This window comes from Diorhabda carinulata, chromosome 2 (genome assembly GCF_026250575.1).
Source record: "Diorhabda carinulata isolate Delta chromosome 2, icDioCari1.1, whole genome shotgun sequence".
NCBI classification, from domain to species: domain Eukaryota; kingdom Metazoa; phylum Arthropoda; class Insecta; order Coleoptera; family Chrysomelidae; genus Diorhabda; species Diorhabda carinulata.
Window position 1 is genome coordinate 5,498,000 of NC_079461.1, and position 22,253 is coordinate 5,520,252.

The following is a 22,253-nucleotide window of genomic DNA, read 5'->3' on the forward strand; positions in this document are numbered from 1 at the left end:
TCTTGAGATACTTCCATGTTCCTCACTACATGCTCAATAGTTGGGAGGCAACCAATTGGAAAGAAGTATCTGGAAATCATTTGTGGTAGTGACGCCGGGGATTGCAAGAAATTTGGTGCGATTGTTCATCAAATATGCATCCAGCTCTACTGGCCAGTTTCTCTTTTCCACAATAGTGGCTTCGACAGTCTTTTTTAGCTTTCCAAAAACCCTTTATGGAGTGCTATTAGCTTCTGGTTAGTAAGGTGTGCATGCCTACTTTTCGCACGACAGCGGAAAAAGAAATCAGAAATGAAATAGTGGGTCATTGTCTGATTTAAGAAAGTCAGAGACCTCTAGCTACGAAAACTATTTCTGCAGACCTCGACAAAACTATATCTACATGGCACGAATTATGTTGACATCAACATCTTCACGTTGAATCTTCAAATAAATCCTGAGTCTGAGAAGATACAGCTTCCTCAGTACGCCTAAGCTCAAAAAATTGGTCTAGTGTTATAGCGGTTTTCCCGAGAAGCTTTTTTTGAAGAAATAAATTCCAAGTGCGTACCTACCAGGATTTGCATGATAACCTTAAAATTAAGCCGGTCATTCAACTCACATGTGGAAGAAAGTGATCGCAATCTGGTAAACAAAATCAGAAAACGACTCATTTGGCGACAAGTTGGCGAGCTTTCCTAAATCTGAGAGTTTTAAAATAAATGTTGCGCTAACTTTGTTCAAGTCATCAGCAGGTTCGCGTGCCTCGTTGATGTGCCCCATATATTTTCGTAGTGGTTGACCTCAAGAAGAAAGTTTCGAATGTGGAGTGAGCTGTGTCCTTACTGATACCTTCTAAATGAGTGCATTGCAAGTCGTACTTGAGGAACTTACCATTGAAAAAACTTTTTGTCCTTAAAAAATAAAGAATAACTTGTATCCATTGATAATTTATCTCAGAAAAAAATCTAGCTCTATCTTATACGAAATTTGATCTATTTCAGATAGTGCTATCCTGTAGAAAGCATCTTCTATAGCAATATTATATCATTATGAACGTAAACGATTCAACGAAACAAGAAACATTCCGGTTTTGCAATAAACATTCAAAAATATTCTCTCCCCCTTCACTTTCATATTCGTCTTATCTCACTCGAGATGCTTAAACATAATTCGCAATTATATTTATCCATATCAATTGACCTTTCTACATTTGTGATTGTCTTTTATTGTTAGAAAAAGTTTATGTAATAAACATGTGGAAGTATGTGCTTTTCATTTTTAACTTTCTTTTGGCAGTAACAGTTCAAAGTGATCTTAGATTCAGGAGACAAAGTGATATTAATAACTTTATAATAGAAACGTTTAATAATTGTAATTGTGTGAATTATTACCAGTGCGACTCAAATAATGAAATAGTCACCGACGGCGAGGGTTTATTAGAGCCGAGGTGAGTTATTTATAAATAAATATCACTTGAATTCGAAACTAGCAAATTCTATTCCCTTATTCTCAGTCACGTCTTCTTTACAAATCACGTGTTTCAGACTAAACAATGAATGACTCTGAATAAAGAAATAGTAGATATAATGAAATTCATCAAGCGTAGGTTTCGAAAAATATATTCAAAAATATATCAAAAATTCACAGCAATCGAACTTATTCCACGAGGACACAATACCCTCAAGAATTAATTTTGATTTTTTATTATTCAAATCAAATAAAAAATTGTTGTTTAATCATGAGTTTGCGAAAACATTTGAAATTATATGATATAAGACTAGGCTAATTATCAAGACTGCTAAAGTAAATAATTATCCCTTAAGGGCGACAACCTTATGAAGCCGAGGGTCTCTGGCATCAGGATTCATGAGTTGCCAAAGGATATACATCTATTGGTACCTGTGGTACATATAACTTTTATGTCATACCATTTCGATTGGAATAATAAATATTTTTTTGAATGTAAATTGACTTATACAGGGTGTCTCACGACGAGTTAAAACTATCTGTAAATGGCAAAATACTCATAGTAAAATCATGAAAATTTTTACGATTCCGGTTCTGCCGAAAGTTGACAGTAACATTGTTATTTTAAATATAACACCCTGTATATTAATACATTTTTGAAATTTGCATAAAATTTTAGTATACTTTTGTCTAAAAACTTTTTTCGAAAAACGCTTACTTTTTGAGTTATTAATTTTTTTGTAAAAAATTTGACCATTGTTTTTTACGAGGATACCCTTAAATATATGGAAATGGTTTTTATTCAATTGCTTTTAGCACTGTCAGACGTATTTCAATATATGTTGACAAATATTTCATTTTATACAGGGTGTGCAAAAAATGTATTCAAAGTTTAACTTCATAAATATCAAATTTCTTCATTTTTTTAAATAGAACCACCCGGTTTTTTGTATTTTAATGCATTCAGTGGTGAAAAATAAGGCAAATTCATATATACTTACCTATAGTTATATAGCTAAACCTCACCGTTATCCAGATATTAAGTATTTTCTGTACATTTTTAGAGATGCAGGTGTAGTCTAAATTTTATTTTGACCCATTGATACAAGCACTAAGAAATAAAAAAGTATTTTTCTTTATCTTGTCAAGGTCTGAAAAAAAAATCAAATCAAATTATATTTACTAATCCTATTCCAACTATTGGTCATTTCCGATATATTTGAGGTTTTAAATTATTATTATATTTTTTTAGAAGTTTTAATTATTTATGTATACTTTTAGTAGGCTTTGTAATAAATGTTTAACTGTTATTAGTCAATTGTTGATACTTTCGAAAATCGTTAAAATGTTAAAATGGCTCGTTCTCAATTTAATAACGAATAAATAAAATTTAGACCACACCTGCAAGTATTTTGCCATATACAGATAGTTTTAACGTTTTCTCTTACAGTTGTCTCTAGATACTAGCTTGTAAGCGCTCTTCTTTTCCTGTTTGTTTTTTTGCATGTCTATGCACTGCTGAGATCTGGAATACATGTGCTGGAAACTTAACAGTCTTCTAGAGAACTTCTATGGTCGTACATACAACATCAGAGCTCATCCTCAGCCTTTAAACCTGCTTGTTAATTAATCATACATACATTTCATGGACAGTATTTGTTCTTCATAAACATGTAGCAGCAACCGCGAGTTTCTTTCGTAACTAGACAATCCTGAAACAAAACTTCGAATTGACCTGATCTCAGAAGAACAAACGCACCAAACAAGCCCATCTCAAACAAATTTCAAAGGACAAAGTACGCTCATTTTGAAAAAGGTGATGGTCAGACGATCAATATCTGTCGCTACGAAGGATACTCGGTTTTTTTCTTCAATATTATCCAATATGTAGTTTTGATTTGGCTCGATGTTGAGGGATCAATAGATGGTTTAGTTGATCTAGTATTGCTGGTAGATTTCTTGTATATGTTGGATGTGATTGAATTATATATTTTAGCGATCTTAACTACTTGAAAAGGTTGAAAATTATAACAATAGTCTGCATGAAAGATGAATTAGAACTTATATTAGAGTTATATTTATTTAATTAAAGGCTCAAGGACATCAACGAAGAATCTCAAAACAATACCAGAATTATATGTAAAGGCGGAAAATTTGAAGGCGAAATAGTTTGCTGTAAGCTTAATGATAACAATAGAACTGAGGTAATTATAATCGATAACAAAGAAAAGCATGTAAAAACTAATAGTAGCGGGGTGTTAGTATAGGTACTATTCTATATTTTAGAGTATAGATTTCAAAAATAGTACAAATAGAATTTCTACAGAAAAACCAATTCACGAATGTGGTGCACAAAGAACTCAAATCAACGTAAGAATTATAGTCGATAAAGAAGATAACAATGATATAATTCCTGTTGGCGGAGAATTCCCTTGGATAGCAGCTATATATGAAAAAGACAATGCGGGCAAATGGGTTTTTTATTGCAGCGGGGCGTTAATACATCCTAAAGTTATTTTGACAGCTAATCATTACTTTCATAGGTAAGTATCTCAATTTGTGATGTAAATTATACTTATTTTGACGGATATCGATAATTTAACTCGAAATTTCATTTTTGATTTCCACACTTTTCTATAAATAAAGTAGTTTTAAAGCTTTACCAAGGAAAGTCTTGTTTCTAACATAAGCTCTGTAACTCTGTAAAAACCTAAGTGTTCAATGTCGAATGACAGAAGTTTCCTTCTGCAGGGACAATCCGTAAGTGAGGGAATCCACCTGCCCATTAGTCAGCTCATGCTAAAACCGTGACACCTAGATATTTATTTATTGAACAAGAAAAATCCGGGATTGTTGATAATTTTTATTAGCATGACAAAGAACAATAATTATATGTGATTAGTAATTATTACTAATTACATATAATTATTCATTCAAATTATTATTTCGACATCAATAATATTATATTTAAAATGGTTTCAACACATATGCGATATAGCGTTATATAAGTTATTTCAAGTAAAAAGTTATTTCTAGAATTTTCGGCTCTTAGCCTGGTTTTCAACTCAAGTACACAGCTCTATCCCACTAAATATAAAGTTTTATACAATCGATCAATAAGTCAACTATTTGACAGATAGAGGTCACCATAAATAACATTTTTATATTTTTTATTCGACGACGATCTTTCAGTTTACATACATACAGGTCTAGAAACGAGGTTAACAGGGTGGGTTCATGGGTAATAAAATGTTATAAATAAAAGTAGTTAATATGTAACGTGATTATATAAAATTAGTTAAATAAGTACAAAATTGTCATCTCTACCCTACATGTAACTGTCTTCTACCCATCTTTAGCATCTCTAGATAGCAGCGCCGCACCATGGCTATTTTGAACACTTCGAATCCGAACAACAAGAAAACAGACCTGAATGTTGGACTTTGATCTACAGCTATAAAATTCCATCCAATAGTTTAACTGTTAGCAACAATTAAACATTATTTTTTTGCCGTAAAAAATATCAGTCAGGCAAAGGTTTAGCTTATGAAGTATTATTGTGACCACTTTTTTAGAAAATTAGCCACAAAGTTTAAAGAGATAGTAGACATCAGAGAAATATCATATGGAAATGTTTACAATTCTACATGAGCATGTTAGCATGAAAAAGGCTCTTATAAAATAGGTGCAGCACTGTACCACAAAGCGTTAAAAACGAATTTCTTCACACCTACCATATTTTCTGCATATAGCTCCCAGCGATTACAAACTACTCCAAAGAAGACATATCAAGAAAATTGGAAAGTCATCGCTGAAAGAGAAGCCTATTTTGAAAGTAAATAAAACTTTACGTTGATTGTATCATTTCAACAACTAAAATAATCTACAGATGTTAAGACAAAGATACTAATGGGAAATTATAAACAAGGAAGATCTCAATAGACACCTAAAGTCGCTAGGTTTGGCAGACAATTATAACTGGGAGCGTCTCAAATAGAATATTAGCTAGATCCACGTTCTGAACATTCTAAGGGGAGTGACAATATTAGAATAGCTAAAAATTTTGAGGATTACCAGTGCCACAACAAGAAATAGGGGCACAATAGATCCTTTGGGTCACAGTGTTCATAACGCTCTGATTTACATACAGACGTACATCATTCTCGAGAAAAGCTGTCTGGATAAACAAAACTAGTTTTTTGTTCAAAAGATGGGACTTAATCGATTTTTTTCAACAAAAGTACTTTCTACTTTATTATTTCAGAAAATTTTATTCACATTCATATAAAGGCAAACGCGCGTGATAATTTCGAGACAATTGGATTAAAATACTACGTTTTCTTAGGTGACAATATCTAGATTTCCTTTTTGGTCAGTCTTGAAAGCAAAAATTTAAAACAATATCTTTATGAAATATGTTTTTATTGTAGAAAAAATGCAATCGACTATAAAGTAGTTGTAACTGGAGACGTGGAACTGAGCTCTATTGGAAAAGATGTCAATAATGAAAGAAATATAGTGGAGATTGTGAATCACCCCAAATTTTACTCAGGTGGCTTGTACAACGATGGATCTTTATTATTTCTAGATAAACCATTCGATATCTCCAAAACCAATTCTATTAATACGATTTGCCTACCTCCTGATAATCTAGAAATGGATAGTGGTAGATGTTTAACTGCTGGATGGGGTAAAGGATCAACTATCGACGGTAAGATTAAAAACTTAAAATGTCCTTGCACATTTTAAATTAAATTTGATCTAATTTTCTGTTGATGTAATCTAAAAATACATAATCTGAATCAGTCCATAGTTGTCCAGATAGAATATTGGTTCATCAATTATAGATATAAGGGTGATTCCGTTCTAACTGTGATTTTTTGTATTCAAAATTTCAAGATTTTAAAATTTAACTTTTCTAACTTTTTTATGCATATTATTCATCTATTTTACTGTAAAAATAAAACTCTAAGAGGAATTTACTACAACTTCAAAGTATCACGAGCAAGACACAAATGTCGGATTTTGAGTTCCACGGTACTGACATGGTAACTTAAGATATTAAACAAAAGTGCATCAATTTTCCTCAGTTTGATCATAAACATTAGAATTTATAAGGTAATTAGTTTAAATCATTTGTTACGACAAAAAAAATTAATAATTTATCGGTAAATTCTAGGAATGGACATGACACGGTACTGACATTCAAGTGATGTAGTATAAGTTTTCTTTAAGTGGCAAGTTATATTGTATAAAAATAATGTTTAAATATCTTAAGAATTATTCAATTAACACAAAATTTTTATTAATTGATTATTAATTAATGACTAGTACAAAAAAACAATACAGGACATTGAATATCACAGTTATAATGGAATCACCCATAAATATGCCAAATGAGTTATTGAACATGTGAAAAAAATATCAACTTGGTTTTTCCTTCAATGTTTGTCTTCTTCTTCTTCTTCTTCATCGTACGTTAGGACTTAGACTTGTGTTTGCATCAACGGTTGCCTAGCTACAGCTGGGATGATGAAGGCCAGCTTTCATCCCATCTTGTAGGTGGTCATCCTAGTGATCGGAATGTATTCGGTTTATCTTCCTTTGCAATCTTTGCCAACCTGTCATCTGACATTCCGTCTACGTGGTTGTGGTCTCTCCATTTCTTTCGCCAATTTCTCGCCCATCTTACTACATCCTGGATGTGACATATCTCCCTTATTTCATCATTTCTCTTGTAGTTAAATAATGTATGCCCCCTATTGATCTCAGCGTTCGCATTCCAGAAGTTCTTTAAAGCCATTTAGTTATGGTGTTCTCTGCTCTGGTCATTACTGGTCTCACACAGGTCCTGTATATTCCGACTTTGCTCCTGGTAGTCATACATTTATTTCATTATTTATTATTATTATTTTATTAGTACTAATCATTTCTTTGTGTTTCGCTTAAGTGATCCCTTAATTCTAAATGTTGTCTTTTGTCCTGATTCCGTTATTCATTAATTTTTGTCCACTATGCTTCTTGGTGTTTAGTTTTTCCAATATTTATTTTTGTCGCAACTTTCTTTCTAAGTTGCATTATATATTTCCATCCTCACATATATATTCATGTTTTTGTACCTCAATATTGCTTCATTTATCTTCAGCTGAATCTATTTTATAGGGGTCCAAGTACTTAAAAAAGTAGATTTACCACTGGTTCCTCGTATTCAATGCCAAGAACAACTTCGACAAACCAGATTGGGTACGAAATTCAACCTTCATGATTCGTTCATCTGTGCGGGTGGCGAAAAAGGCAAAGATGCTTGTAGGGGAGATGGGGGAAGTCCGTTAATGTGTTTGCTACCCGGCGAAAGAAGATACTTTCATATGGGAATAGTGTCTTGGGGCATAGGATGTGGTGATGAAAATGTTCCAGGTATATATACCAATGTTATTAAAATGAAATCTTGGATCATAGAAGAGTTACAAAAGAAAGATATTAATTTATAATAAGTGTTAACTAATATTATCTAGTATTATTTGGAATGGAAGGAAGCTTTAGTTTGTATTGAATAAAATCTAAAAACAAGCAATCGCTTTTTATTTTAATAATGTGATATTTATTAATCACACTAATCAATAAACCATGTATACAAACATTTTTATACTTATATTCAGAGATTGACTCAACTTACAACATAATTTTTCTGCTTTCAATTTTCCGAAAACGGATACTAAGGTTTGATGAACTTAGTTTTGAGAAAGAAAAAGAGTGGTCTTTGGAGGGTAAATTTGTTACTCGAATATAAAATTCCCTCCTCAAGTCTACAATATTTTGAAAAAGTGAAATTTCTATGTTAATACATATATAGACATAAAAGTTTTTATTTTGGAAACACAAGTTAAAGGTAGTTAAACAACAGTGAATAGATTAATCGAAAGAAGTTAACCAACTAACAACTGATTAAATTTATTCTACGTAATTTAGGTTATCGATTAAACCACATATTCTACCCTTAAAGTTTCATAGAAGCTTTTTATCTGTTAGTTGATTTAAAAAATTTCTAATCTGAAGGATTACAGAAAAAGTTATTTCAGTAATTTTAGACTCATAGCTTCCCAGTGATGCAGCTTGGTATAAAAGTAAAATTGAATATGTTAGCCATTCAAACTGGGAAAAATTCCTGAATCATAAACATTTTTCATAAACATGCTTAAGTTATATATTGAATATATTGCATCATAAGGAAGATTTGGCTAAAGCTAAAAAATGTGTATACTATTATGATATTTTATAATAATTCTCTTTATAAAATAAATTCACGTGTCTCTAGTTTGATTAAATCAACACTTATTACTATTATCTTTAGAAAGGTCACCTAATGCAAGGTATTTATAGGTAATTTTGGAAATACCACAAAATAAAAGATTTTATTAGGAACTAGTAGACCTGGCAGACTTCGTACTGCCTCAATCGATAAATAAAAGACCTAAATTTTTGTATAAAATAAACTTAAAAAAAAAACAAAAATTTTCTTATTATTTTCGATTAATTACACATAATGTTGTTTACTTACAAAAGAGAGTTTTGCTGAAATACTGGCTAATTATAAGGTTTCAATTTGATATTGACAGACACACAGTCAATCAATTTAAAGCTTTCTGGTAAACTACATTTTTGGTTTTGTTTTGTGGTGTGTAAATAAACAAGAACACTCGACGTATAATTGTCCAAGTGCGAAACTGGCAAACTCCAAGTTGATTCCGCAAGCTTCAAACGACTGGCCTTTATTTATGGTCATCGCAAAGGCCAGACGTACCACCTTTTTCATAGCCAGTCTTGTTCCATTGTACAGTCGAGGTTGTTTAATGTTACGCAGCACGATGACAACTGATCCTACTTTTAACTGCAAATTGTGAGGTGGTAATCCAGGCAATTCCAATGAATTTAAAAACTCCGTGGGATAGTTGACTACGTCATCCTGGATCATAACGGTGTCGACTGATTTCAAGGAAACTAACTTTCCCGGAAAGAATTCTGAATGGTCGCATTGAGATCCTCGATATCTTTATTTTTCGCCGCCAACTTTGCTCGTTGACCCAGCCAATTATAATAATTAAAATACTCGCATGTTAGCACTAAAGTGTCACTATCACAAGAGATCAACTTAAGAAGAGCACATAACTTGAAATGTCACTATTACAAAGTTTCACCGAAGTAAAGAAAGTTCTCGTGTACGTAGCGGTAATCGTCATTCACAAAGATATAAGGATGCACTCTTTGTCTTAGGTATCGACCGACATATTAGTTGTTTGTCCAATGTCAAATATGGCTGGGTTCAAAAGTTTAATTTGTGACAAAACATTAAGGGAAAACAAAATCATTTTTTTATTTAATTCCGAGCATTTTCATATTTATTCACCTTTTAATCCTTCTCTGCTTCTCAGCTTTAGCTGAGACTAACTAGATAATTTGGAAATCTAGAAAGATGTCCACATCATGCATGAATTTGTGTAGAATATGAAAGGGAGAAGACTTCCATTTGTACAATTTAGTATATAAATAAATAATCACTTTATGGATAATATATAGTTTTAATAGTATTAACTTTAAATAAAATAAAGTGAAAATCAAGGACTGATCTAATCTATATGTAGTTGTATCGCCGTGCAATATTATATATTTATAAATGCAAATGTAATCACGACATTCCGGTTTTTCCAAACACTCTCAGACATCTGAAATCTCTTTTGTCTTATCCAATCCTCCGAATACTACTATTGAACGTGAACTTTAACCTTTTTCGCAATACCATGTTTTCTTATCATCATAACAGATATTTAGAGTGTTCTTTCACATTTGAATAACATTTATAAGATATGTCGTTGTATAGATTTTGGTGGAGATTTGTGTTTGTTAATTGTTTGTGGGTGACAGTTCAAAGTGGTAGAAGATTTAAAAGAGAAGATATTGTAAATGTTGCCATAGAATTATTCAACAATTGTAAATGTGTTTATGATTACCAATGTAGCACAGTCAATGGGGAGAATATGATAGATCAAAGGTAATTTTTATGACTAATACTTCCCGAAATCAAATTTGAAATCATCCTAATGATTTGCAAAGCTGTGGGTAGTAGATTCTGCAAGATATCAGGTAAATGACGTTTTGATATGGTAAATTCGGCCAGAGGAATTTGAGGTGCCATACACTGAATGAGATATTATGAGAATATTTCAAATAAGTAAGGAAAATTGAAGTATATATCTGATTCAAAATTCAAAACTGGCTTTCAAGGCCGAACGAGCGTTGTTGGACCACTCTGATGAGATGTAACAACGTCGAAACTAATTGTTCATTTCCCTCCATGATGTCAGAAGTGTAAAAATATTTCTGTAACCGAAAAAAAAATTGTGTATAGCCCAAAAACTTTTTTATTCTTATGTTACCGTCTTTTATATAATATATAGAAATCTAATTTAGGGAGTTTTTTAAACATATTCACCCTCCTCAGGTACTCAGATACCTATGACACTTTTTGACAATTGAAATAACATTTAATGTGTCATGGTCATTGAACAATCAGAAGGAAACTATGATGACAGTTTTGAATATTACCAAACAATGATATTTGTTGTTGCAGTTTCTCTATAATTTGTATAGAAAAAAAAGATTTTCAATTTAGAACTGAGAACAGAAGTAGAATTTACAGCGAAAACAAAGTTATCGAAAATTATATTTGTGTGGTTTGCTATTCAGGGGGTTAGGTTTACAAACATTTTTAATGCTTTCCAGTTGCACAATTTGGGCACTCAACACATGTTCCAAATTGTCGTTTTGCAAAATCTATGCATATACCTGATTTAAAAAGCTGAAGAATGTTTATTTCTGATGCTGCTTTGATGTAAGATGGCTCTCCAGTCCATCATTCCTCATTTGAGACTCTAATTCAGCATCGAACGTCAATATGAAACTGCTTTTTCAAAAATACGCTTTAAACACAAACTTTACGAGTAGAATTGAGAAACGAAGGCATCTACTTTATTTGTAATTAGATTTACATCGCATCAAAATCGTGCTATTCATAACATTATTCTCTTATATTATCAGATGCAAAAACAAACTCGGCATATGCATTATTACTTAATGAAGATTATAAAAGGGCCCAAAAAAGTAATCTGTAGTAAAAATTCTAGTTCTATTGTTTGAAAGAAGAAAAATTAAGCAGCAGAACATCATTAAACCCTCTTTTCCCCTTCTCCATTTATAATTTTAGGGGTTTAGTGATAACTTGATGTAGTTCATTGTGTTGTTGAAGTCGCACTAATTTCTTCTATCCTATCAATAGATATTACTAGCTATTTACTGATTTTCTCTAAAAAGGTAGCATACAAAGTTTCATGATATAAATCTTCTTTTTCTCATTTTTTCTTTGGCCCTCTCCTTATCCATTTACCCATTTCCTTCATATTTCCCCGTTATGTACCATTATCATCATTTGATTCACACTGTTGTCATTTTTTCCTTGATTGTTTTTTGTTGTAAGTTGTTTCTCATAATATCATTTTTTATTCTACCAATCTTAGTTTTTCTTTGTATTTTTCGTAGGTACTCCATCTCTTTGCGTTTACTTTACTACATATTTTATTATTAGTTTATGCACAGTATATCTTTCTGAAATAATTAGAATGTCGTCTGCATATACTAAGCAAAGTTTATTGGAAGCATGTTGAAGTATCCTATGTTCGAAGTATGAATAAATCACAAAATACTTTAAATTTGAACAAATGTTTGAATAAATGGATATAAAACATCTTATTTGGTGAAACTACTAATTTTTTTCAATTGATTTTTCGTTTCATTGAAGATCCGGTGGTGAATCTAGGAACTCAACAAAAATAACGTGCAAAGGTGGACGATTCGATGGAGAAATAATCTGTTGCAAACAGACATATACCAACTGGACCGAAATAACTAATTTAGACTATAAAAATAATACTAAAACAGAAATGTTTCTTAAATGCGGAATTCAGAGAGCTAAAATCAACGTGCGGGTATTAACCGATGAAGAAGATGGCAACGTTCCTTTTAATGGAGAATTTCCTTGGATAGTAGCTATTTACAAAAAAAATATAGCAGGGCGATGGGTTTTTTATTGCAGTGGGGCATTGATACACCCTAAGGTTATTTTAACGGCAAACCATTACTTTCGAAGGTGAGTAGCATAGAATAAAATTTTAATCTAACAATAAGATCAAATACCACATACTAGAAACGCATGTCGTCATATCGTGAGACTCAAACAATGATACAAATCTTGCCAATATGTTGGTAAATGGCAAAAATAAGATGAATTGTACATACATTGATGGAGCCCAAGAGTCAATATTCTGTTTGAGCATTCTTGCAATTAGCAAGACTGTGAGAATCCATCAAATCAATTAGACAAAGTTCCCATTAACATTATAATATGTAAAAGATGGTTCCAACAATGCTTATACCTGGAAAAAGAGGTCATATGCGAGGATATATTGAAGAATTCCTATTCTACTATAGAACCAAACAAAATTTCCATGTCAAAATATTTTATTACTCAACATATTCTCCTCTTAATTGGACCTTTAAAATTCAAAGCCTAAATCACGAATTTTTTCCATGGTAACAGGAGATTTGTGAGCAGGAGCGTTGTCCTGCAAAAACAAAACACCTTTGGGGATAGCTTTCCGCGTCTTTTCTTTTCAATTTTTCCCGTAGAGTGGTCAGTAATGTCGAATAGTAATCTCCAGTTATTGTTCTTCCATGATTACTCCATGGCAATCCCAAAAAACTGAAGCAAGAACTTTTCCAGCAGATTATTGGATACGAAACTTTTCAGGTCTCACTCAGAGAACTCAGAGAACCAGAGTGTCGCCATTCTATCGATTGTTGCTTTGTTTATGGATCGTAGAAATGTACACAAGTCTCATCCATAGTAACAATTCGGTTTAAGAAGTCTACATCGTCTGCATCGAGCACAGATCGAACGCGATGCTTCTACCCTTGCACGCTTTTGGTCAACGTTCAAACAGTTGGGATCCATTTTGCAGCAATTTTTCTCATGTCCAAATTGACGTGAACGCATTTGTATGGAATATTCAGTGCTTCAAATATCCGTTTTAGCCTAATTCGACGGTCTGATAAAATCATGTCATGAACTGCATCGATATTTTCGGGGACTGACACAGAAACTGGCCTTCCCGATCGGTCATCATCTTCAATGGAAAATTTACCTCTTTTCAAGTTTGCAGTCCAATTTTTCACGCATACGAAGGACGTTGATCACCAAAGGTATTGAGCGTATCTTCGTAAATCTGTTTACCTCTTAACCCTTTTAAATACAGATACTTAATGATGGCTGGATACTCCAATTTTTCGATTTTCACAATTTCGGTGGACATCTTTTTTCTTTTAGTTTATCGCGTAACTCTGGTTTACTTTTTTGACGTCAAACTTTACACTGACACTTCTAATAAGTTATTGTTCGTTGCTACGGTAACGTAATATTTTGTTTATGCATGGAACTGGTATAGGCTAACAAGATATCAAAACATCCTCGTACAAATATTGATTCTAATATTTAGGAAAACATTATAATGAATCCTAAGTTTCATAAAAAAAAGAAGAGATCTTAATTGATCCATTTACATCTAAAATTTAAATAGATTATAAGAAATATTCTCTCAAAGGTTTAACAACCTTCTATGAACTGTTTTAGAGATTCTACAGATTCTTCATGAGGAAAATGATCTAACAAACACTAATAATGTCCTTATGTAAGAATACTATCTCTATTCACATATATCTACTTTTTTTCACTCAAAAATGGAGGAAGTACTAGTGACAAGCTACAGACTGTTTGAAGTTGTGATAGTTACTATTGGAATTATTTCAATAACTGTACGAGAATCCCGTGCTGCTCCGCAAATATAACAATGTGATTAATTATAGCTTCTTCATAAAATTAAATAATTCTTATGTTGTCGAAGGGATATAAAAGTATTGAGGCACAGTCAAAAAATCAGCCATCATGTTGGAAGTCCGCGCTTAATTCTACTCAGACCCAACCAATTCATTCATATTACATCTCAAATGAAAGGACTTGATATACTCAGTGTTCTTAGATCAACACGAACAACTTACCCCTTGATTAACTGTCCTCAGACTCAACCATTTCCATCATATTATATCTCAAATAAAAGAGCTTGATTTACTGGGTTTAAAAACGTCGGAAATGAATGGGAATAGAGTCATATTTGAGTATAACTTTAGAAGGACACATATTCAATGGTTTTGAGTTCTTGATGACAAATCTAGGCATAAATTGGAGTCAAAACAGATTGTACTTGCTTAACTTATGATTATAAAAGATATAATATACTTTACACTGTAACCAAGAATATTTTGAATACAAATTTATTCCTTGTAGTAAAAATGCAGCTGACTTCAAAGTAACAGCAGGTGGCTACATAGAATTAAGCAGAATTGAGGATAATTTAAACTCTACAAGACAAGTAGTTGAAATTGTGAACCATCCCAAATTTGACAAAGATTCTCTTTACAATGATGGTACTTTGTTATTCTTAAACGAAGCTTTTCAAATCACTAAAACTAATTCAATTAATACTATTTGCATGCCCCCTGATGATCTCAATATCAATAATAGTAGATGTCTGGTTGCTGGATGGGGTAAAGGTTCAACTATCGATGGTAAGAATGAAAACTTTCATTTATGTTGTATTAAAAGTATATTTTTATATAATTCTTGCTTGCACTACCAATTTTTTCCTTGGGTTTAATAACTTGATTTATATTGCATTGATAGGTTCTCCTCAAATCTCTGTAAAAGATAAGTTGGTCAAAAAAATCTGCTAATACCACAACAAGGGCCCTCGAAAGAGAGTGCCTGTATGCAAAAAAGAATTTTGGATGCCCTTAAGGCATTTCGGATCATATTTCTTTATTTATTTTATTGAAGATATGTAGTTGTTTGAAAGAAAGCAAAGAACTGAACTTTATTAGTAGATTAAAATATTAAAATGGAACAAACATAACAATATAAACTAAAATAAATTCTTGTTCACACCCATTTCAAAGTATTACTTAACTAATGAGGTACAGACAAGTTTATAAATACTAGAAAATACCCAAAACTAAAAATCAAAAAATATAAGTACTACTTTCTACTTAGATATTTTCAAATATATGCAGATACTTCTGATATCGTATAGGTACCTAGGTAACACATCATCATCAAGTCGTGTGACTAACTAAGAAAAATATATTTTTTGTCAAAAATCGATTTTATTCATCAATGTAATCTCCTTCAAGAGAAATATAATCATTCAAACGCTTCTCTAACTTCTCGATGCCGTGCTTGTAAAATGATTTGTTTATTGTCTCAAAATATGCTTCAGTTTCAGCAATTGCTTCTTCATTTGAGCTGAATTTCTTACCGGTGAGCATTTTTTTGAGAACAGCGAATAGTCAGTAGCCCTTGGGGCTCAGGTCTAGATGAGAAAGCAGTTCGTTCAATTTAACCATCGTTACCATTTCTGAATCGTTGAATTATCTTGGTGAAACAATGGTTTTTCATCGACATATGAGGCCGTTTTTTTTTTGATTTTTGCATTCAAATGGTTCAACAACTCTATAGTATTCGCTATTAATTGTCTCTTCCTTTTGGAGATAGTCGATGAACAATATTCCATGCGCATCCCAAAATACTAAAACCTTTCCAGCGTCCAAAAGAACAATGTCAGTGCCTTTGGACGCTTTGGACGTGGTTCACCGGCTGCAGTCCACTCAGATGATGGTCGTTTTAATTCCGGAGTGAAGTGATAGATCCATGCTTTATCAATTGTCACATATCGATGCAAAAAATCTGATTTTTACGTGTAAACATAGCCAAACACTGCTTTGAATCAGCTACACGTTGTTGTTTTTAATCGACTGTGAGTAAACGCGGCACCCACTTTGAATAAAGCTTTCTCATGGTCAAATGTAGGTACAATAGAAAAAAAAATAGCTATTGTAGTAGCGATATTTTCCGAGACGTTACCGTTGCAAAGTCATTAATTACATCGCTAAAATTTATGCCATCAAAAATTTCCTCTTTCAATTGCTAATATTACTAGCCCAGACAGTCTTCATTGAAGCATTGCCGATATTTAAATGATTTTTAACTTTGAAAAAGATCGCTCGTCAGAAGCTACAGATACAGGCAATGCCAGAAGAATTCTTAATAAAGTGGTTACGTCTGGAAGTATGGAGATTAAATTGTTTTCAAATATATATTGTAAAATACTTCAGGCGTCAGTATTATCAGCTAACAACTTTAATGCTTTAATTTCATTGAACAAATCATTGTTCTATGTCTGTATCCTTATTATTCTGATCTGTAAGTTGTTATTCAAGAACATAACGTTTTAAGAGATCAATGACACTTTATTTGAATATGTTGCTAAAAAATCCGAAAATATGATCAAACTCATTTAATGAGTCCAATCGGTTTTTTATAGAGCTCAAAGTTCGATCTATAATATTCATAGTCAAACAGTTTCCTACCGACCGTTGGTAACGATGGAAAGTTTTCTCCAATTTCGAGACAGCTGCTAAATTTTTTAATTAAGTTTGGGATACTTCAATATTAATTGTACGACTTTGCATTTGTTCGCTCACCATCTTTATAAGAAATAAAACGTCATGCCAGACAATAATTCCACAAATAAATTGATAATTTTGTACAGACGTTAAGAGGGAGCTCGCTTTATATCTCGCATCAATGTGAAAGGAATTATCTCAAGCTACTTCTAGAAGTCTTTCGTAAACCTTAATTAAATAAAGTTTAAGGAGCTTTATTCATTAATTTCGCTGGTCGGTCTTGTCTCACTTAGAAGCTTTTAACATAACATCCCACCTTTTTGTGGACCACGAAGAAAAGAAACTTATATAACTCTTGTACAAGATTAAAAAAGTCTATTGTAGTATCTCACACGTTAGAAGCGTCAATACTGTTAAGTTCAAAGTATAATCCGCACAAGTTACAAAAAGGGCTCTCAGGTCGCATCAAGGAAGTCCAATATTAATTTCTCAACTTTTATTTTAGAAATAATTTCTGTTTTTTGTTTTGTTTGCAATTTTTTTTAGTTTTCTTAAAGGATGAAGCCTTTGTGTATTGCACACTTTGCACATATGGAGTGTAAAGTATCTGTAAACTGTAAATCTACAATTAAATATTTTTTCTTTATCTGTAAATTTTTATAACTACCAGTGGCTTGAATTATTTTTACTGACAAAACTGACTTACAAAAAATGTATTATTTGATATTAAATCAAATTACTGAATCGTTTAAAAGCATAATTCTGTTCTTCATCTTCCATAACACTACTTTCTTTCTTCCAAAGAGTATATCCACATGAAAAACTGATAAAATCTAGAATCACACCAATAATCAAAAAAAGAAAGATATTTTCATTGCCAAATTGTGTCTTTATAAGACCTGTTATAGAACCGACACACCAAAAAATATTAATAAACATGCAGTATGCTGCAGCACTTATAAAAGGTACCATGGCTTCGGTACCATTGAAGCTCATTCCTAAAATCAATGGTATACATGTTACCAGGAACATCGACTGGAAAGCCAAATTGATTTGAAATGGTCGGAAAGTCCGTGGAACTATCTTGGATTTTTCTACGCAGTAATAAATACTAATGGAGCAATGGAGAGCAAATAAAATTACAACGATAAAAGTGATTCCTTTCAAAATCAAGTTATTACTGCCCATTTACACGAAGCTGTATTGAGATTATGATTAACATGTGACTTTTGTTATAATCAGTTTATTTCAAAGCAAAGGTGTACTCTGATAGAGCCAATTATTTTGCTTAACCAATGAGAATGAAGGAATATTGATGTGTTCAATCACATTTCAATGTTGTGATTGTGACGATAGCCTAATTGTTTTCCGAGACTACAATTGGGTTAACCTAATCATGATCTGATTGTTCAGAAGCAATCACGTTCAGAACATATGCCAACCGAACGGGTCCTAACCTATCAGCTGATTGCGGATCCTAACCCAAAACGGGATTTCCATTCATTTCAATCTTCCGTTGAAATTTCAATTTGATTTGATTGTTACTACTTTACTTATTTTTCCATGATATTTATACTGTTGTACAATAGATATTTACGATATGTGTCGTAAAGATTCATATTATGAAATGAGATATATACCATTACGAATATAGTACATTATTTTACCTACTACCAATAATGTACTCAAAATTAGTCAATATTCCTGAAATTAATGAGCGTTGCGCTCATTGTTGATTTATCTTGCGAACTGTCAATTTTGACGCGTTCACTTCAGTTTGGTATAATTTCATCGACATGAGTTCCGACTATGAAAGTGTAAATTCTGATATAGCACTTGCTACAAATAACGCAATACAAACCCTATTACCCACTAAATCCCGCAATAAACGCGAAAAAGAATAAAAGCGATTCGAAGACTGGTGCAGTTCAAAAAAAGTCCGTGATATATCGGAGAAAATTTTATTAGTTTATTTTGCTGGGAAAGCTGAAAAAGAAAAGGCATCATCATTATGGACACATTATAGTATGCTGAGAACAACGATATTATTGAAGAAAAATGTGAATATAAGTAAATATTCACAGCTATTGGCTTTTTTGAAGCGGAAAAGTGTCACTGAAGGATATAAAGAAACATCCTTAGAAAACAAAAAAGTATAGCTACTAAAATAATGGGAGGAGAAATCGTTTCTACAAAAAATTCAATTGAAATTGAAAACTACAATTCTTCAATTGTAGTTCAATTGTCTCCACGTCAGCTGGAACAAACATCACTAATTGTACAGGTGTTATGTTTAATTATTATAATACATGAGGTTTAATTTTTTATTCATGAGTTCATTCCACTAGTGGAGTGGAGTATCTCATTACGAAACTCATATTAATATCTATCGTAATGTTTGATATTACATATATTGGTAGTAGGTAATAGATTTTAAATTTTTAACAATAGTTATTGAGCAGTGATTGAAGATTTACCTCTTGACACGAATTGTATATTGAAATTTGATACCAATTATCTATTTAAATATTGATGTACCAAAAAATATAAAAATCGCGAGCCTCAGTCAACTTCTCTGGCGAACTAATCATAGACAATCATATGAGGGAAATTGTTAATTTTTAAAGTTAAAATGAAAATCAAACGTAACAGTTTCCGAACAACATTGATCGGGTAAACCTGCCATAGTTTTTGAAAAGACCTTATGTGAAGCAACGATAACCTCCCGCAGCTTAAAATCTACTTATTGTAATAAATTTTGTATGCGCATGATCTAATAGCAATATAGAAGTATTACTCATATGGATAAATCAACATCCAGAATGAGTTCTTAACTAAGCATGCGCATACGGAGATTCTAATGGTGCATTCCACTAATCCTTCACGACGATCCAGAACGTCATAACGGTAAACCAAAGGGAATTCGAAGCGTTTCAACCGTTAGGGTAAATAATAATAAACTGCAAACCAGAAGAAATAAAGCGAAGGCTTCATTCAAGAAGTTGTGTTAGTAAAATATTTGATGGTGCGTCACAAGAATGCTTCAAAAATACTTATATTCCATATCGCATCGAATAATGAGATAGATTTTCATTCCCATGGTTGCAATCTGTGTTGATTGAGTTTTCAAAATTCCGCCAATAAATTGACCCATAAACAGAGCTAATAATTAGCCATGAAGTTATTATTAAAGATAGAGAGAGCGTGGTATGGGAGCTTGTGCAAATAGGCCAGAACTTCTAATAGAGAGAAAAAATATCGGTATCACCACTCTTTACACTATTCTGATTAGATCGCCATTTCGTGCAGCGTGGTTTAAAACATCGGCCATATTGTCGTGGTGGATAAAGATTTTTTTATCATTTGTGTATGGAAAATTGATTGTTTTTAGCGTTTTTATACAAAAAAATTAAAATGAAATCACATTATTAATAATAATTTTGATGTAAATAACGCAATGTTTGTCTCTCAAGACAATATGGCGCTTGGTTGTAACGTAAAGTTTCGAATGATGGGAAGGAAGAGAATAACAAGTTTTGATTTTAATAGTAGAGTAGAGAGGGATAGAGAGTGGTAAATCGGGACTCTTACTCTCCCTTCCAATAGTACAATTCCATCTAATTACGTTTCGCTCTCTCTATATTTAATATTAATTCAATGTAGTTAGCACTCCTGTGTTTAGTTTATTCTTATTGCGTCTGACTTTTTAAAATAACGATCCGAGAAACAAATGATGATGAGAATTATTATTATAAATGAGACTTGTCAACAAAGTAGTCTTGAAACTTTTAAAAAGTAGATTTGTTGGCAAAGAGAACACGGCAAAAATGTTTGCAAAAAATATCTGTTGTTAAGAAGTTGGAAAAAAATAATGTCTTATTATTTATTTAGAATCACCTTAAGTTACGAACTAAACTTTCTTTACCAATCGATTTCCATTTATAGGTACAAGAGTACTGAAAAAAGTGGATTTACCTTTGGTGTCAAATAGTAAATGTCAAGAGCAACTACGGAGAACCAGATTAGGTAGAAGATTCATTCTTCACGATTCATTCATGTGTGCAGGTGGTGAAAAAGGCAAAGATGCTTGCAGGGGAGATGGGGGAAGTCCGTTAATGTGTTTGCTACCCGGCGAAAGAAGATACTTTCATATGGGAATAGTGTCTTGGGGCATAGGATGTGGTAGTGAGAATGTACCGGGAGTATATGCTAGTGTTATTAAAATGAAATCTTGGATATTAGATGAATTAAATAAGAAGGAAATCAAGTTATAAGTTATCTTTAGTTATAAGATTTGTAGATAAATTAAAATTGTTATATTTGGTAAATTTTGTATAAAATGAGTATTTTATGGTACAGTGTCACTTTTAATAAAATAATTCTATTTGATTTTCCTTAAGAATAAGCTTCTTCTATTGTTGTATCAGTACCTATATCAGATGTCCCGTATATTACACTTTAATTAAAATTCCTTCAGAACTGGAAACTACTAAAGTATTGATATATTTCTTGTTATACATTCTCTTCGTACTGGACATAATTACAGATCACAGCATAAAACATCATAAAAGTCTAGAATCATCCCTTACTACATCCCCTTTTAGGACCCCTAGCTGATAGAAGACTGAAAAGGAACTGTCCAGCTGATATAACAATAATCTTACCACGTTAAGAGGCGCCCCCATGCTCTTGAGCCAAGTTTCTAGCTTATAGAACTGTTATGGTTTTAATTGATAATGAAAGTTTAACCAAAAAAGACGGTCATGTTATGAAAATGGAAGAAGAACATTTAATACATAAGATATATGAAGAATGAACTTACAAAAAAAGACAGCAAGATCGGGGAGGATCTGGATGGAAGAAATTAAGATGGCAAGAGAAAATACAGTATAGAAAATAATGGATACAGCTGTGGAAAAGGGAAACCTCGTAATGGCCCAACTTCAACAAGCTTTACATACGAAAAATTATAAAGGCATCAGGATTAAGTAAAGTAAGTATATATATATATAATATTAGTATGAGTATGACCAGTGGAAAGCAACTAAAAAATTAGTCCTTAAAATTGTGTTAGTAAAGATTGACAACATGTCGGATGTTATTAGGAAATTTACTGTCTTAAGGATAATATTATAAGAGAAAATTAGGACCTACAATCAAAACAAAACCAAAATTAAATATCC

The 22,253-nt window shown here is 32.2% G+C and overlaps 2 protein-coding genes across 2 annotated transcripts; both read left to right on the top strand.

Annotated features, from left to right (window-relative positions):
* The first annotated feature begins 1,056 nt into the window (after nt 1–1,056).
* Nucleotides 1,057–8,019, top strand: LOC130903537 (phenoloxidase-activating factor 2-like). Its single transcript, XM_057815690.1, has 5 exons — nt 1,057–1,429; nt 3,542–3,653; nt 3,736–3,992; nt 5,880–6,160; nt 7,612–8,019. The coding sequence occupies exons 1-5, from the start codon at nt 1,236–1,238 to the stop codon at nt 7,938–7,940; spliced, it is 1,173 nt and encodes a 390-aa protein (XP_057671673.1). The 5' UTR covers nt 1,057–1,235; the 3' UTR covers nt 7,941–8,019.
* A 2,167-nt stretch (nt 8,020–10,186) lies between these two features.
* Nucleotides 10,187–21,475, top strand: LOC130903538 (phenoloxidase-activating factor 2-like). Its single transcript, XM_057815691.1, has 4 exons — nt 10,187–10,495; nt 12,299–12,646; nt 14,897–15,177; nt 21,016–21,475. The coding sequence occupies exons 1-4, from the start codon at nt 10,311–10,313 to the stop codon at nt 21,342–21,344; spliced, it is 1,143 nt and encodes a 380-aa protein (XP_057671674.1). The 5' UTR covers nt 10,187–10,310; the 3' UTR covers nt 21,345–21,475.
* Nucleotides 21,476–22,253: the final 778 nt, after the last annotated feature.